Source organism: Bos mutus, chromosome 22, assembly GCF_027580195.1.
Source record: "Bos mutus isolate GX-2022 chromosome 22, NWIPB_WYAK_1.1, whole genome shotgun sequence".
Taxonomy (NCBI): domain Eukaryota; kingdom Metazoa; phylum Chordata; class Mammalia; order Artiodactyla; family Bovidae; genus Bos; species Bos mutus.
This window is the reverse complement of record NC_091638.1, coordinates 17,320,653-17,338,297: the sequence shown is the minus strand read 5'-3', so window position 1 is coordinate 17,338,297 and position 17,645 is coordinate 17,320,653. Positions and strand designations below refer to the sequence as shown.

The 17,645-nt window shown below is 41.3% G+C and overlaps 1 protein-coding gene across 13 annotated transcripts in view; it reads left to right on the top strand.

The window, feature by feature from the left end:
• The window catches only part of SETD5 (SET domain containing 5), a 79,121-nt gene extending 62,441 nt beyond the window's left edge, over positions 1-16,680 (top strand). For 9 of the 13 annotated variants that reach the window (XM_070359534.1, XM_070359538.1, XM_070359533.1 and 6 more), the window contains 7 exons: positions 3,542-3,786; positions 6,700-6,756; positions 8,653-9,123; positions 11,985-12,283; positions 13,163-13,296; positions 13,774-13,862; positions 14,206-16,680. In XM_070359534.1, coding sequence (XP_070215635.1) covers positions 3,542-3,786; positions 6,700-6,756; positions 8,653-9,123; positions 11,985-12,283; positions 13,163-13,296; positions 13,774-13,862; positions 14,206-14,814 — 1,904 coding nt within the window. In that variant the 3' untranslated portion in view covers positions 14,815-16,680. The remainder of the gene's footprint in view (positions 1-3,541; positions 3,787-6,699; positions 6,757-8,652; positions 9,124-11,984; positions 12,284-13,162; positions 13,297-13,773; positions 13,863-14,205) is intronic. The other 4 variants (XM_070359541.1, XM_070359539.1, XM_070359536.1 and 1 more) reach the window with 1 other exon arrangement.
• The last annotated feature ends 965 nt before the right edge of the window (positions 16,681-17,645 follow it).

Genomic DNA, 17,645 nt, shown 5'->3' with positions numbered 1-17,645 from the left:
ACATACTGAATGATTTTCTTATTTTACATCTATCTGAAAACAGTTGCCAGGTATACTTCATGTTGAAAAATAGATTAAACCTTTTAAATGGGTTATCAGATTATCCCAGTATTACCATTCTTATTTAACAACATTTAGAATTGTTGTCCAAACTGATTATCAAAAAAAAAAAAAAACTAAAAAACAATGAGGTAAAAGTTTTGGTAAAGAGGATGTATAGGTTATCATTGTATACAAATAATATGCTTACCTACTTAGAAAAGCCAAAAGAATTAACCGAAAAACTGGTAGAGGCCAATAGGGTAGCTAAATACAAAAATATGTAACATACTGAAAGATTTTCTTACATGTTAGCAATCACTTTTAACTAATATATAAGGAGAAATACATCTAATTCACAGTAGTAATGGAAAATAGAGACCAGTGGAGAATAAACCTAATTTAGAACTGTGGCAAAAAAAAAAAAAAGAAATGTGGCAACTCTGTAATGAAGAAGTATAATATAAGGGATTCTCTGGTGGTCCAGTGGTTAGGACTCCACACTCTCATTGTCGAGGGCCTGGGTTCAACCCCATAAGCTGCCAAAATATTAATGATGATGAAGAGGAATATGAATGAGGGCATAAGTAGACAAAAGATCATGCCACAGTGCTCAGTGAGAATTCTCCACAGATTACTCATGAATTTAATACAGCCCCAGTCAGCCTTGGGAAGGGGAAGTATCAGCATAGTTGACAAATGATTTCTACAGTTCATTGACATGAAAAGTATACTGCTGCTGCTGCTGCTAAGTCGCTTCAGTTGTGTCCGACTCTGTGCGATCCAGAGACAGCAGCCCACCAGGCTCCACCATCCTTGGAATTCTCTAGGCAAGAACACTGGAGTGGATTGCCATTTCCTTCTCCAATGCATGAAAGTGAAAAGTGAAAGTGAAGTCGCTCAGTCATATCTGACTCTTAGCGACCCCATGGACTGCAGCTCACCAGGCTCCCCTGTCCATGGGATTTTCCAGGCAAGAGTACTGGAGTGGGGTGCCGTTGCCTTCTCCAGAAAAGTATGCTAGAATAGGCAAAATAATTTGGAGAGCTTGAATAGAATAACTGGAATTGTCCAAACAATTTTACTAAAAGCGTACAGAATAATGTTCAGAACTAAACTCAGTATCTAGTAGGATAAATGTCATATTTCAAATCAGTATAGAAATATGATTATTCTATAATTACCAAATAATTTGGAAGAATATGCTAGCCATTTGCCCTGTGAAAAGGTTAGAACATTCTGAGTTAAATTTGAAAATTAAATATGGAGATAATGGGGAAATAGGTCATTTTTATAGTCTTGGGGTGGGGTGACAAAGACATGTCTGAGGCAGAAAATAAAGGAAATAGTTGATACATTTGACTAAATAAATACAAATATAAACTTTGTATAGCCAGAAACGACTTAATAAAATTAAAATATAATTGTTAACATTTTTTTCATTGTAATGGAAATATTTTTATTATGAGTGAAGATAGCAGGTTGTTTATTCAATGTGATTTAGACATAGAATCAGTAAAGCCATGTCAAGAAAGAGATTGAGATGAAAATACCCCAGGACATTAGTAGTGCATTAATTTGTGAATATGATTTCAAGTTAAGTATGAGTTTCAATATGTGGATGTTTGTTTATATATCTTGGGAATTACATAAGTAAAGGTACAAAACAATAAAAGATAAATTTAACCAGGAGATTTGATAGCTGTGTATGGCAAAAAGAAGAAAAATGAAACTTTAAAAGAAAATTTTGTAAATATAGTATTGTTCATAGAAAAAAGTAGGCACATTACCACTGGCCTGTAAACTTCATAAGGACGAGTGCTAGGTCTCTTTCGTTTAATATATTATAATAAATACTCAAAAGATCTATTTTAAATGAGTAACCTGTAAGTTGATTTGGAGATGGGAGAGTTCATCTGAACTCCATAACTTTTCTGCAATGAACTTTATAACTTACATAATTGCTTTTAGTAGTTACAGTGTTGGACCTAGCAGTATAGTGGTCTTTTTAAAAGATTTCGCTGTTGAAGACTCTTGAAATATATAAACTTAAATGTAAGTTACGAATCACACGTTTGTTTTGTTTATACCTAGGCACTTTTCAAAAGGAGAAAAGAAAAACATAGTATCTGGAACAGAAGGAAATTACAAATATACTTCTAATCTAGGAAAATTTTTAATTTTTTCGATGTCTGAAAGGAAAAATATGTATCTCCAGTATTTTTTGCTTTTATTTCTTCTGTTTCACCCTCTACTGCGCTAGTTTAGTGCTTCATAACTCTTTCTGTGTAACTACTCCATTAACTCCAAATAGTTTCTGAGTGTTCATTCTCATGCTGACCATTGCTACCAGGGGAATTGTTCTGAAGCATAGCCGTGCTGCTGTCCCAAAACTTTTCCTCAACGGCTTGGGAGGAAACCTAATCATTTAACCTAATGATTAAGAATGTAGATGGGAACCAGATTGCCTACTCCCTCTTTAAAATAGGAATGATAATACTAGTACTAGATTTATAGAGTTATTCAGATTAAACCTGCTAATTCACATGAAGCACATAGAATAACGCCTGGTATGTAATAAGCCCTTAAAAGCATAATTTTTTTTCTCCTTATGCATAGCAGTATGACCACCTCCGTTGAGGTTCTTAAATTTATATTAAACATGTTTTATGTATGTTTTCTTTTTCTTATGCTTTCATAAACCCTTTAAAAATAGAATATATTTTTAAAAGTAAAGTATATGATAACCATTTTCCCCCACATACCTAGTTCAGTGGTTTCCATGTAAGAGGTACTAAACAAATAGAGTAAACGAATAAAAATAGATATTTCCTTTGAGAAAGTGAGATAGGTGCATTGCCCTGAGTAGTCACTAAAATTTAAAGCATGTCAACTTTCTTTCAAAGTGGAACTAAGAAGTCCACCGGAGGAAGTAGGATATTCCAATCAGAAAAAGAGTACCAACCTAGTTTTTGAAAATGAGGTTTACATAGAAATGATTTCACACTTTGAAGCACTCTAAAACTAAGTACTCAGTAAGGATCAGGTAATCATGTGTAACTCGCTCCTGCTGAAGCAGAAATATTAGGTAAAGAGCTGCTAAAGAATGGAAAAATAGATAAAAGCTTGAAACTGAGTTGGTGAACCAACAATTGAACAGAGAGTAATTTTAACACAGACACAGATTTGAGGGTTTTTTTAGAATGTGAAAAATATAAATTTATGTTTTCCACTACAAGAGATTAAATTAGCTCCAGGGATTAGTTATTTAAAGTGTCAGATTCATCTGATGAGTTTTTGGGAGGTTAGGGAGTTTTGAGAATCACTTTTAAGTGTGGCAGTTAAAGAACCTTTGGGCTTTTGGTTTGATTGCAGGAGATAACAGTGGGATGAGGCAAAAGTGGAGTTAGGAGCCATTGTGGGCTAGAGATTAATGGCTTCACTACGAGTATCCCTTTAGGCTGTAATTTCAAACCTCTCATCCAAGCTTTGTACTTCACAGACTTGTTGAGCCCATTAAAGAAATGGAAGTCTCGCTATCTGATGGAGCAGAATGTCACCAAGTTACTGAGGCCTCTTTCTCCAGTCACACCACCCCCTCCCAATCCAGGCTCAAAGAGCCCCCAGCTGACCACACCTGGCCCATCTCACCCAGAAGAGGAGTGTCGAAATGGATACAGCCTCATGTTCTCACCAGTCACATCTCTTACTACTGCTAGTCGCTGCAATACTCCTCTGCAATTTGAGGTGATTTGGGTTTGGTTGTTGGGAGTTCTGAATATGAAAATCATCATTTGCACCTCCTCATTTCAAATATAATACCATTCCAAATGTTTCTTTACCATGTTCTTTGCCCACCTTAGCAACAGAATGGGAAACCTCAGGGTCATTGTGACCTATTACCTGGTAGCCTCTCATCTTGGCAGTCTCTATACTTCCCCAAATAGGAAGAGTACTCCCACAAGTGATACTCATCTATCTTTTGCATGCGGTTCATGAACCTCCATACCTTTAGGTGGTAGTCTTGCTAGACCTTCATCTTTATCTTTACTGTGTGCCTTGGTTAAAATTGGCCTCTAGCTTCCTAGTAACCATTAAAATGACACCAGCCTGAGAGTGCAGATTATAGTGATTGGTTGTGCCTCCATTTCTTGGCCTTTAAATCAGTGAAGTGTCTTCGTTATTTTGCATTCTCTTTGTGGCCTCAGTAAACAGATTGAGAAAGCATTGAGGTATGGTTTATGGCAAGTTAGGATTTTCATTTCCAGGTTACTTTCCCTTCTTGTAATAATGTGTTAGAAATGAGAAGTAGAAAGAGGCTAGCAACATGCATTTATAAAAACCAGATTTATTGCTCACTCTCTGGTCACCTGTTTCAAAAAGTTAATTCTGAATTGCGTTAGTGTTCAAGTTTGAGTGATAGTAGGTTTATTGAATAGAATCCATGTGAGTGCATTTAAAAAAAAAATATTGCATGTTGCTTTGACTTCTAATTAAACAGACACTGTTCCTTCTCAGAAAAATTTGTTTTGATGACTAAACACAGCTTGCACTTCTCCAGATGTCTTGTTTGATAAAGGTGAATGTTCTAATCAGTGTCATCCTACCTGTTCAGTTTTTAAAAGAGGACGGGAATTAAAAAGACCTGAACCTTTAAATAGCTAACTCAGAAAGGTAACTAGCAACCTTGAAAATAAGAGGAAGCTATATTCTATGCCTAAACTACTTTTGGAGCAAACCTTTTTCTGAGAGGGGGGATAAAAAACCTTCCTGGTCATATTTGATTTCTAGGGAAGTTATCCTTTACCAAATTCCCTGTGACATTCTTTTAAGCCAGATAGCAAAACATCTGATATGGGCCCTTACTAAGTTTACTTGGATCTAATTGCAGTTGACTTTTCATTTAGCAGCTGAAGTTTGAGGGTAAAATTTCATGAGAGGACATTCTCCCTGTCGGGCAGTAGATTATAGGAATAGAATTTCATAGTTTATTATAATTAAAGGTAAAATTAGAAGGGGAGTTGCCTTCTAGAACAGACAGGTTTAGCACTTGGTGCATACCCTACCCCTTGTAGCGTTTTGGGTAACTATGAAACACTATGCAAATGTAAGGTGTTTTTTGTTTTTTTAAATCAGAGATCATTTTAGTGATGCATAGTCTAAGCATAATGTTAGAACACCAGGAAAGAAAGAAAATATTGTAGTATATTAAATAACTCATCCCTTCAAAAAGTTGAGTGCATGTTTTCACTATTTTAGTCTCATGATTTAACTAAGAAAATTTGGCCTGTTTCATCAGTGCAAAAAAAACCAGGTTTCATCATCCTGGCTATCTTTATCACCATTTTAATTGCCATACACTTTCCTATATTCTAGTATGGGGAAGTCGGGAGCCTTATTTTCACCTAAGACTGTGCCACACAAATAGCAGAGAGATGGCACAAGTAAAGATCAGTTTGTTGGGGAAATAATATTTTTAAAAGGAAAAATAATCTTCCAGAAGAAAAGTGAGAAATGCTAAGAGGATGAGTTGAAAAGACATGTAATAAAAAAACAAGATCATGAGAGGGAAGCATCAAAAAAAGAGTAAAGCAGCATTGGGAGGGCAAGCTTAATGAACCCCTTCTTTCCACCAAAATAACCTTTCCCTTCCTGCCTTGAGAGCCATACCCCACTATCCATCCCACACATACAGCACCCTACCAAATGAAATTATTAACAGCCAGTAGCCCTGCTGAAGCAGCCTCATTTCCTCTGCCACAGAATTGTTCAGCCACCCAGGCCACAGCTATCTAGAGGCTACAACATTAGAAACCCTCCTCTTTCCTTGTCACGGCTACCACCATCATTCCCTGCTTTCCCTGCTTTTTCCCTCCATATCTTCCTATCCAAACTCACTGCCCAGTTACTATTTCACTCAGGAGTGCTGCTTCAGGCAAAAGCCCTAAGGATAAGCCCTTGTTCGGGACCAGAGGCTTGAAGGGTACACATCTGCCTTTTTTTTTTTAAATCCTTTTCTCTCTGTTCCTCAAAGTACAGTGGATTATGTTATGAACCATCTAGCCTGTGAGCTGGAGAATCCATCAGTCATAACTCCTGCAACTGTCATTCAAGAGGAACTGACCATCTCCCTAGCCCTGGCAGCCCCCTGCATGCTAAGCAATTCCCCTGGGTAAATATGGCAGGCCTGAGTCACACAAGAGAATGAGAAAATGTGACGTTCAGAAGAGGGAGTGGGGTAAAGAGGAAAGGTGCCCTGAAGCATGAGGGATGAGTGATAGGATGCCTATCAATAACAAATACTACAGGTTACTAAAATCTCATCTAACATAGAAAGACATAATGTAACAGTATAAAATCTCACCAATTTAACTCCTGTTATCCGCTTGAGATGTTTACTTATAGCATGAAACATAACCAGTTTATCCTTAAATGCTTTCAGAGACACCAGGAAGCATTTTAACAAGTCATTCTGTCCATTGAGATGATTCTGCATTTAAACATTTCCCTTGTGCATTCTTATCCCTCTCCCTGCCCCACCCCCACCCCACCCCCCCAAATTTGTGGCTAACCATCTATGCTTGCTTTTGCTTTATTTTTTGTTTGTTTTGTTTTGCTTCTTTGAGTAGATGAATAACAAGATGCTTTTCCCTCCTCTAGAACATATCCTCCCCTGAGAGTTCCCCTGCGAATAGGCCCGAGTCCCTGTCACCCGAGGTAGTTATCACACCATCTCAATCACACTTGGAGGCTGTGAGTGAGTGGGCATGAGTGTGTTCCTGCGTGTGTGGGGAGGGCTTGGGGGATCCGAGTGAATGGGGTGATGGGCTGGAGGGTGGCCGATTGGTCACTGTAAGGTGAATGAAACTTCCCATGTGTGACTCTGGTTACTCAGAATTCTCAATGTAGATGGAGGAAAATGAAGTAGGTGTGTGTGTGTGTGGTGGGGTTCGTTTTTGTTGTTTTTGAGGGAGGGCGGTGGGTATGGCTGAAGAGTTCTTTTAAAGTAGAATAGAATCTAGAAGTCAAGTTTAAAGGAGCTGAAAATATGGGAACCTTGTTAAAGTCTGACAAAGTGTGTTTGTTAAATAAGGAAGGTTAAATCAACAGTTGGTAGGAGCTGTCTTTTGATATTTATTATCTTGGGCTTGATGAAGGAGCAGCTTATATTGAAAAAGTTAGGCAGTGCTTTATGCTTTATTCTAGAATTAATCTGACAGCTCTGTTTAACTGGATGTTTTGAGCTTTGGTTGATAGATTAAGCATCTTCTTTAGAAAGGCAGAGTCATAACTCAGCTTAAATCAGCCCATGGCTTCTGTGACTCAGGTGTCCATTCTACAGTGGTTGGGGAAATGGTTGCTGTACAGATGGTATCTCTTAGAATATCAAATCTTACTGCTATGGAGATGTTAAATTCACATGTTAGTGCTAGAGTTTCTTAACTTGTTACAAGATTTCGACAAAGGTAGCAGTGATAACTCCATGAATCCACATGGAGCCTTACTCCTCTTGAAAAGAAAGTAACAGTCGCTCATAAACTTTTAGAAATATAGAACTTTTATTCCCACACCCTTCCAGTAAAACATTAGTGCTAAACTCAGTGACAGGTGACCAAATTCTGAATTGGTAGGATTTTATAGATCAGTGTGAAACTAAAGATTGTATTCTAGTGTACTAGAGGTTTTCTGAGTGGTTTTTTTTTTAGTCTTATTTTGTAAGGAACATAGAGCTCTCTCTCCTCAGTTGCTAAAGATTCTAAGATAGAATAATTTGGAGGCTGACAATGGTGTATTATCTGGGTTTCTGATTCTATTCTTTCTAGAGAGTTAGCTATAGTGGACATAGTGGCAGAAAATCTTTGATGTCAGAAGGTAATGATGACCAAGTAGATGGGTTTATTTTTGGTATGTTTCAGCATTTCAGATACTCTGCAGTGATGGACATTAGTGGTCTTTTGGTATGTTGACATACATTAGAGGATGCAGAAAGAATTGAGTGGCCAGAAAGTTTATGAGAAACACACATACTTAATAGTGGAAGTGAGTGAAGAACTGGTTGGTTGATGTCTTCAACTAATACCATTCTCCTTCCCTGAACCAGTAACTTAAAGACTTGACTTTTCGTCTACTTTCTACTTTCTTTCACCTCTTCCCCTCCTTCCACCTTCCATCAATATTAGTTTAGAAATGAATAACACCAGAAGCCAGTTATCTTAAGACACCATTCTCATCTCTGTGGCTCCACGGGGCTCAGGTAAATCCCTGATTATACTGCCAGTCCCTGAATGTAGTGCAAGGTGACTCAGCAAACCTGATGAAAGGCTAAGCAGGCAAAATAGTCACATTTGGCCAATTATCTAATTCTGACTTTCCCAGTATTCTCATCCAAAGACTTTAAATCAATTTGGGAAAGGCCAGGATTCTTTGGTAATCTGGCATGTGTACACTGGTGCTACATGGGACCTTTACAGATGTTAATGGCTTTCTCTATTCTACTTTCGTCCCTCTTACCTTTCCTTATTCACCTGTGCCCCCTCACTTCCCTTCTTTTCTGCCCTTTGACTTTTTCCTTTCTCCCCTACCCCATGTCTCCGTTGGTTTTTATTCTTTCAGCTTTGTCACCGAAAAGACCTGGACTTGACAAAAGTAGGCTACCTTGACTCCAACACTAACAGCTGTGCTGACAGACCTTCCCTGATCAACTCGGGTCATTCTGACCTGTCTCCTCATCCCTCTGTCGGACCCACCTCTGAGACTGGTTTTACAAGCAGGAGTGGAGAAGGACATCAGACTCTTGGGAGAAACTCGGACCAGACATTTCGGACAGAGTTTAACTTGATGTATGCCTACTCCCCATTGAACGCTATGCCTCGAGCAGATGGATTGTATCGAGGGTCTCCTCTAGTAGGGGATAGAAAGCCTTTACATTTGGATGGGGGCTATTGTTCCCCTGCAGAAGGCTTTCCCAGCAGATATGAACATGGTTTTCTGAAAGACCTCTCTCGTGGATCCATGTCACCTGGTGGCGAAAGGACTTGTGAAGGAGTCCCATCTGCCCCCCAGAACCCACCACAGAGGAAAAAGGTAAGTATTTCACATTTTATAGACCCTTTTGAAGAACATTAACTGAATAATTCAGTAAGTAGTCACTGAGTTACCACTGTGTTTTCAGCACTGTTCTCAGTGTGAGGAAAATGAAGATATAAGACACAGTCTCTTGGCATGTTCAGTGAAAGACTATATATTAATACAATTTGATGAGTGTTGTAAATATTAAGCAAATTTAAATGCTTCTCATGTATGTGCCATACAGTTGGCTAGGCGATTCAAAGGATAAAGCAATGAAAACGAATAATGCTACTTTACATTTTTTATGCTACTTTTCATGTTCTGGGCACCATTAGGCTCTTCTTATGCATTTATCCTCACAGTAGTCCTATAAGATGGGTAATTTCCCATTTTGCAAATGATGGAATTTAATACCAGTTGCATAACTTGCCCATGGTCACAGAGATAGTATATGGATGAGCTAGGACACTCCCCAGGTCTGCCTGATTCCAGATGGTATGCTCTTACTGCCACCATGCTGTATCGCCGCTTTGATTTCGCCCTAATGGAGCTTATAGCAAGTGAGACTGAGCTTAGATAATTATATTAATGATGAGAAAAAAGAACAACTTAATAGAGGAAACCTGGCCAAGTTGGATAGTGGACGGTACTTGAGGACAAACAAGAGGTTCATAGCCAAGTTTGTGAGGAATAGCGTGAAAGGTGACAGGTCACTGATTTGGCTGACCTCAAATAGTAAGTAATCATTCAGTCAACATATTGAGGGGATGAAGATGCTACAGAACAGAGCAGAATGAGTAACTGTGACACTCCATTGAGCGGGCAGCAGGAATATGACATGATTGAGAAGTGAGGAGAACAGAGATGGGCAGGGCCAGGCCACAGAGATCTGGTTTGGGGCTTGTCTTGTAGGTGGTGCCTGTTCTAGAAATTACAAAGCCAAAAATCTGCTTTTTATGTCAGTGATTTTCAACTAGGTTTATTTGGGAATGGACGGGAGTATTTGAGCTGTCCAATCAACTTCCATTTACTGGTCAGATCTAGAGATGCTTAAATGTCCTCTGTCTGTGACAGTCTCACATAACTGCCAAGTGTCTGTGGTATTCTTGTTCACATGTAGGCTGGTGGCTTTTTATCTTTGCATTGCAGTGAAATACATTACCAGAATTCTTACACTAACTCCTTTCCATGATTGTGTATAGAAACTGCATGCACAAAATTGTCTTCCTTTGTATTTTTGTTATATTTTATATTTGAACAGAAAATTGAGAGCCCTAAGTGATTAAAAGGAGGAGGAAACACTGGCAGATAATTTGTAATAAAATAGCATTGGGGACACTTCCCTAGCAGTCTAGTGGTTAAGACACTGAGCTTCCACTGCAGGGGGCTTGGGTTGGGTCCCCAGTCAGGAAACTAAGATCCTGCTTGCTAGGAGGCATGGCCACCCTGCCCCCACCCCCCACCAAAAAAAAAAATTAGCATTAGGTTTAGAATACTGTTGCATGAGACTCACAGATTTAGAGAACAAACTCTGGTCGCTGCAGGGGAAGGGGGACAGTTAAGAGAGGTTGGGATCGACATGTCCACACTGCTATATTTAACAGGGATAACCAACAAGGTCAGACTGTATAGCACAGGGAACACTGCTCAGTGTTATGTGGCAGCCTGGATGGGAGGGGAGTTTGGGGGAGAATGGATACATGTATATGTATGGCTGAGTCACTCTGCTGTGCACCTGAAACTCTCACAGCATTGTAAATCAGCTATACTCCAATATAAAATAAAACATTTTTTAAAAAAAGATTACTCTTGCATGAACAGTATTGACTAGCAGGAACAAAAATGGTAACAAGTCTTTGAATTTCTGGTTTCATTTATTATGTGCAAAAATGAATGAAATCATGATCTGTTATTTCAGAAATATTGTTGAGCACCTGCTATCAGGCCAAGTTCTGTGCTGGACATTAAAGACAAAAAGCCAAACAAATTTGTTCTCTGCCCTTGTAGAACATAACAGTTTATAAGTATACAAGACACGGTGTTAGGTCGAAAGCCTGTGTAAGCACAGTGTGCTGTAACAGCCAAAAGGAGGTGTACTAGGTGGGGCAAGGAAGAGGGCTTTCAGTGTGGCAGTCAGGAAAGTATAAGGCACAGGAATGGCAAGTTGGGGAGAAGTTTCAGTGGCACAGCTATAGGGATTTCTGGGGATTGAGGAAGAGACTTTCTCAAACTGCACAAACTCCCAGCTCTTCAGCTTCCCTTTTCATGTATTTTTGTTTGTTTTTGGCCATGCCACGCAGCATTTGGTATCTTAGTTCCCCATCCAGGGGTCGAACCTGTGCCCCTGCCTTGGAAGCACAGCGTCTTAACCACTGGACCACCAGGGAAGTCCCCCACCTTTCTCGGTGCTACCTTTGTTGCAGATAACTGTGATAGCACACTTCTGTTACATGGAACTGTGATCTCACAGGTTTTTCTGAAGGCAGAATAAAGGTTGAGGTCTACTGGTAAATGCCATTTTTCAAAAATGTCATCTCCTGGCATATTCTCTTTTTAAACCAGCTTCTCACTGATTTAAATATGTAGCCGTGCTCAGGTCTCTCTCACACCTGGAAAAAGTCACCTGTTGGTGCCTGCTTTGTTTGCCTGGCCTGCTAGCGGTTTCCTAGGGTTCCATGTTCTTTCCCCATTGCTGCTGCTGCTGCTGCTGCTAAGTCGCTTCAGTCGTGTCCAACTCTGTGCGACCCCATAGATGGCAGCCCACCAAGCTCCCCCATCTATGGGATTTTCCAGGCAAGAGTGCTGGAGTAGGGTGCCATTGCTAGTGATCCACAAATGATGTCTAGCTGGAGTCCTGTTTCTTTTTTCCTTCCTAGGTATCCCTGCTGGAGTACCGCAAACGGAAACAAGAAGCCAAGGAAAATTCTGCTGGTGGGGGAGGTGACTCCACACAGAGCAAAAGCAAGTCTGCAGGAGCTGGGCAAGGCGGCAGTAACTCACTTTCTGACACTGGTGCCCATGGTGTGCAGGGATCCTCAGCCCGAACCCCATCTTCCCCTCACAAAAAATTCTCCCCGTCTCATTCCTCTATGTCTCATCTGGAGGCGGTAAGCCCATCAGATTCCAGAGGCACTTCGTCTCACTGCAGACCTCAAGAGAGTATCAGCAGTAGGTGGTAAGTTTAAGTTTGATGCTCTTATGATTAAATTCAGGAGGGAAATAAACGTCTAGACTCTTTACCTAAGATATATGGAAACACTTACTTGAGAAAGCCAGCCAGCAGTACTATATACCATATTCGGCTGATTTAATAGTATCAGTCACAATCCCCGAACTTACAGAAGCAAACAGTTGCCACCAAGCCTGCAGAACAATATGTTGGACGGCATATAGTTGTGAACACAGAGGACTTATTTTATTCACTGGGCACTAACACTGCCTCTTCTGTTTTCTCATTTCATGTGCAAGGTAAGTCAGGAGATGAGCTCAGTTCCACTGAAATTAACATCAGGTGTCTCAGTTCCACGTGGCTAGCATATATGGAGAGTTGGGACACACTCTCCAAGTATTTGTCTAGTTTAATAGAGACGACAAATAAATAGCTAATAATAATGGCAGGTACTAAGTATCAAGTGAGTGAAATAAAGAATGAGGCATTTTAGGGATATTGAACTGAAGAAATGAGGTCTGGGAAAGAAGAGGCATGGCTCAAATGAGTAATGTTCATTAATCTGTGAGACATTACTACTACCTGCCAGTCACATGACTTCACAGAAGAGAAAAATAGCATTTCAAGATGGAGGTTGAAAGCAGTAGACACCTTTAAATCCCCCTTTTCCTTGATTGTTTTTTCTTTTCTTAAAGTGTTTATTCTTAGGTGCCTGACATAGTTTGAGGCAGAGAAAATGCCTTGTTTTAAATTGGTCATGAAGAAAATGTTTTAAAAGAGGATGTTTGAAGAAACAGCGTACAGCTGTTTGTCAGAGCCTTGTTTGTTCCGTACTCTTAACTCTCAAGTCCTGTGGCATAAGTGTACATCCTGTTGCCTTCACAGGATGGTTCCCACATCGGTAGAACGACTCCGAGAAGGAGGGAGCATCCCCAAGGTCCTCCGAAGCAGTGTGAGGGTGGCCCAAAAAGGAGAGCCTTCTCCCACATGGGAGAGTAACATCACAGAGAAAGACTCAGGTGAGCCGATGGCCTTCTTCTGCCAGCCAGGTTCAGGGACACATGAGCCAGGCTCCACACAGTTTACACCAAATGCTAGGCTGAGGTGAGTCCATTTCTTAATGAGGTTGGGCTCCCTTACATGCAAAGTTCCAGCTTAGTCTTGCTTTCATTTTCTTGGGCTATAGCATTCTTAAGGTCTAGCGTTGCTTGCTCTCTGTCTGCTCTTTTTTCCCAAAGGATACCTTTCTGTAACTCATCTCTCCAAAGCCCTGGGAATCACCTTGATGAAGGATGAAGAGAAAGAAGGAGACAGAAATCAGATCAGGCATTTAAAACAGCCCATAATTAACCACTCATTTTGCCCTTCTGGCATGCTGCACTCACCTGATTTATCAGAGAGCAGCATGGGTTGGTGCTGGCATTGGTGACTTGAATGAATAATTGCTCTCACTGACTCATTTTTAGAAAATGAGTTGATTTTGTATTACCTTCCAGACCCTGCCGATGGTGAAGGCCCAGACACATTGAGCTCAGCACTCTCTAAAGGAGCAGCCGTTTACAGCCCTTCCAGATACAGCTACCAGGTGAGGCAAGAAAGTGCTCATCTCTGGGCATAGGAATGTGTTCTGGGTTCCAAATGTTTTGTGATCCTGGTCATCCTTTGCAGTTGAGATATCGTCTTTGCATATAGTTTCAGCAGCCTTGGAAATAAGTCATCATCGGCTCACCTTCAGGTAATAAATCATGCCAGAAAATTGAAATGACCAAAGACAGCCATTTTACTGTCTTGGGTATCCTAAAAAGAACAAATGTTTAAGAAGATGAAGAAGAAGAAAAAGTAGGGTCTTTTAAATATCCATACAAGCCTAAAAGGCTTAAATAGGGACTTTTTCATCTCCTTATGCTTTTCCTCCCAACTCTTTCTAGCTCCTGCAGTGTGATAGTCCACGGACAGAATCACAAAGCCTCCTTCAACAGAGTTCCTCCCCCTTTAGAGGACATCCCACCCAGTCTCCGGGATACAGTTATCGAACTACTGCACTGAGACCTGGGAACCCCCCTTCTCATGGTTCTTCAGAATCCTCCCTCTCTTCCACGTCCTATTCCAGCCCCGCCCACCCTGTGTCCACAGACTCGTTGGCCCCATTTACGGGGACACCAGGGTATTATAGCAGCCAGCCGCATTCTGGAAACAGCACCGGCAGCAGTCTTCCAAGGAGGAGCTGCCCTTCTAGTGCTGCTAGCCCTACCCCACAGGGCCCCTCAGACTCGCCGACCTCAGACTCGGTTTCCCAGTCCAGCACAGGAACTCTGAGTTCCACCTCCTTTCCTCAGAACTCTAGGTCGTCATTGTCATCAGACTTCCGGACTATCAGTCTACCCAGTGCTGGGCAGTCAGCTGCCTACCAGGCCTCCAGGGTATCTGCGGTTTCCAATTCACAGCACTACCCACATCGAGGGAGTGGGGGTGTGCACCAGTACCGACTCCAGCCACTGCAGGGGTCGGGGGTCAAGACTCAGACAGGACTTTCCTAGGGCTTCTGGATTTGGGCAAACAGAACTTGAATGAGCCCATAGCTGCTTCCTTCCAGCTGCCTCTGGAACCTAGGCCGAGCATATTGCTGGGGAAGGGGGTACAAGGTGCCAGAGGATTGGGTCTGGTCGACAAGAAACAAGACTTGTGGTCACGACTGGCTCTGGCCTTGGAGAAAGATGTAAATCTTGTCTGAAGCAGAGACTATAAAGAAGTTTCTCCCTGCTGTTAAGGGTACATTGTTGACAAGCAAATGGTGTTTTCGGTTAGTAACGATTCTAAGTGCAATGAGTTGTGTTGAAGCCTCCATCTCCCATCCTTGCCTGTAGCCTGTAGTCACTTGTGCAGTGAGGACATCTTTTTAAATCCAAAAACGAAAAAAGTTTTCAAAGGAAAAAGTGAAAAGAGCCAATCTCAAAGCCCCAAGCCATCTGAGTAGTGTTAGGGTTTTATGCATTTAAGAAAAAAGGTGGGTATATAAAACAACCATTCCAAAAGCAGGTATCTGGCCAAGGTGTGTTCACTGAGAATATTCCTTACCTTTGTCTTAAAAACACCAAGAGGCAGGGATAGTGAAGCTTGGTGTGTGCTCTGAGGGGTTCCTGGATCTCTGAAGAAGTACTCATGGTCAGTTCTTGATTATTCAGAAGCAGATTATCGTAGTAGATTGTCTGAGCCCCCAGCTGGTACCAACCCACTCCCCTTCCCCAAGCTATTTCACAGCTCAGTAACCCATGAAGTAAGTAGGCAAAGAAAAGAGAGATGGGCCAGTTGCAGTGCTGCTTACCAGCCACTGACAATGCATTTGATTAGGAAGGTCCCAAGTAGTTTGGGAGTTCTTTGAATTTTATTTTTTCTACTCCCAGTTAATCAGGAGTTGCCAATCCCCTGAGTAGGACCGCCTCCATGATTGGAGAGCACGCACTCGTGACTGCAGGGTAAGAGTGGAAAGCTTTGATTGTGGAATGGCACCGACAGGACTGTGATTGTGTGTGGGCATGTCCCACGTTTCTTTGGGAGATGCTTATTTGAGCGTGGCCCAGGTGAGAGTGTTTTAAAGCCACCCACACACCTAATGACAGCTGTTCTGGATGAGAGATGAGAGCAGACTGGCTTCTCCCCATCAGTGCATTGTGCCTGTTGTACACCCCTGGAGGAGCCCTGGGGCCAGCCAGGTGGGGTACACAATCTTTTTAAATTCCATACGGTTGCCAGCTTATTTCTTTCACTTGTTTACTGTAATATCCGGCGTGTTTTTATTTATCTAATTTTTGTATTCAGTTATAACCATGGTAGGGGTAGCAAATATCTGACAGGTGTAATCCCTGGTGCTGCAGTGGACCTTACTTCTTTCTTTTGGACAAGATAATACTGTGAGTCTCCCTCCTTCCCTCCAATTTGTTTTTTCCTTCTTTCCCTCAGCCTCTTGCATCCCCTTTTCTTTCTACCCTCTCTTACAACTATCATATGCACAGTCTTCTCTCTTTGTGTGTGACTGTTACAAAATTTCACTTTTTCAAAATTCAAATCAGGTGTTTGCTCAAATGAGGGGAGATTTTTTTTTAATGCTGAAACGTCAGCAGAATACTTTTCTTTATGTTGTTTCCCCCACAAACCCATCAGTCTGGGAGAGCGTTGGAGTGGAAATCATGTTGCCTGGGATGCTGGTTTCTTTGTATATTATATAAAACGTATGTAAATGTCTCTCCATTTGGGCTGGGGTTTGCATTCTCCCCTTGGCTATTAACCAAGGGGAGAGGCCAGCGGGCAGGCGGCCCTCACCCTGCCTGGCACGTGCAGAGACCCCAGCCACTCTGTGTGGGCAGGGTGCTGTCAAGACCAGACCTCTGGGGGGGGTGGGGCGGGGGGTGGGGGGAACTCTTGGAAGGGAAGAAGTATCACTTCTTTCTCAAGTGGAGTGTTTACACCTTGCTGTAACATTTGAACTTTCACAAGAGATGTAATAATTTTGATAATAAAATTCTTAACCATAATAATCATAAGTTGAGAACTTCTTTGTCCAATTCTGTGACACTGCCTTGCTTAGTTTTCCTGAAGCTATCCTTAAAGGGAGCAAGATGGAACCACATTCAGGAGAGTGTGCTCTTGGTGGAGTTGTGTTGCCCATAATGGGGCCAGGAATACAGATTGATCTTCCTTCACCATTTTATGACTAAGATCAGGCAATAAGTGGGACTTCTCTGGTGGTCCAGTGGGTAAGAATCTACCTTCCAATGCAGAAGACCCAAGTTCAATACCTGGTTGGGGAACTAAGATCCAGCATGCTGTGGTCAACTAGAGAGCCCGTACACTACAACTAGAGAAGCCAGCACACTGCAGTGAAGAGCCCACGTGCCGCAACAAAGACCCAGCATGGCCCAAAAAAAACATCAGGCAATAATCCTTTACTAAAGAGTTGCTGTGTGCTGAACTATATATAAGGTGCTGGGAATGTGAAGATAAGACAGCCACCTGCTCCATTCCTGGGTGCTTTGCTTTCAGTGTGATACAGATGTTAGAAACTGAACTGTAGTAAAGAAATAAGCAAGTGCACGTTGTACACACCTTCATAGTTAACCAGGCTCTTCCACTGAAGTCATTTGCTATCTCATTGATCCTTAAAATGTATAAGGTAGGTATATTACTCTCATTCTATAATTTTTTTTATAAGTTTCAGAGGATACAATGTGTATCCTCTCATCCAAATGACAGGCTCAAGCTGACAGTCTTGGAAATTTTGCAGTTTACCCAGGAGACAAATAAAGATGCTTTGAAACTAACTAAAAATCACTTAACTAACTGAAAAATTGTATCATACCCTTTCTTGCCTTAA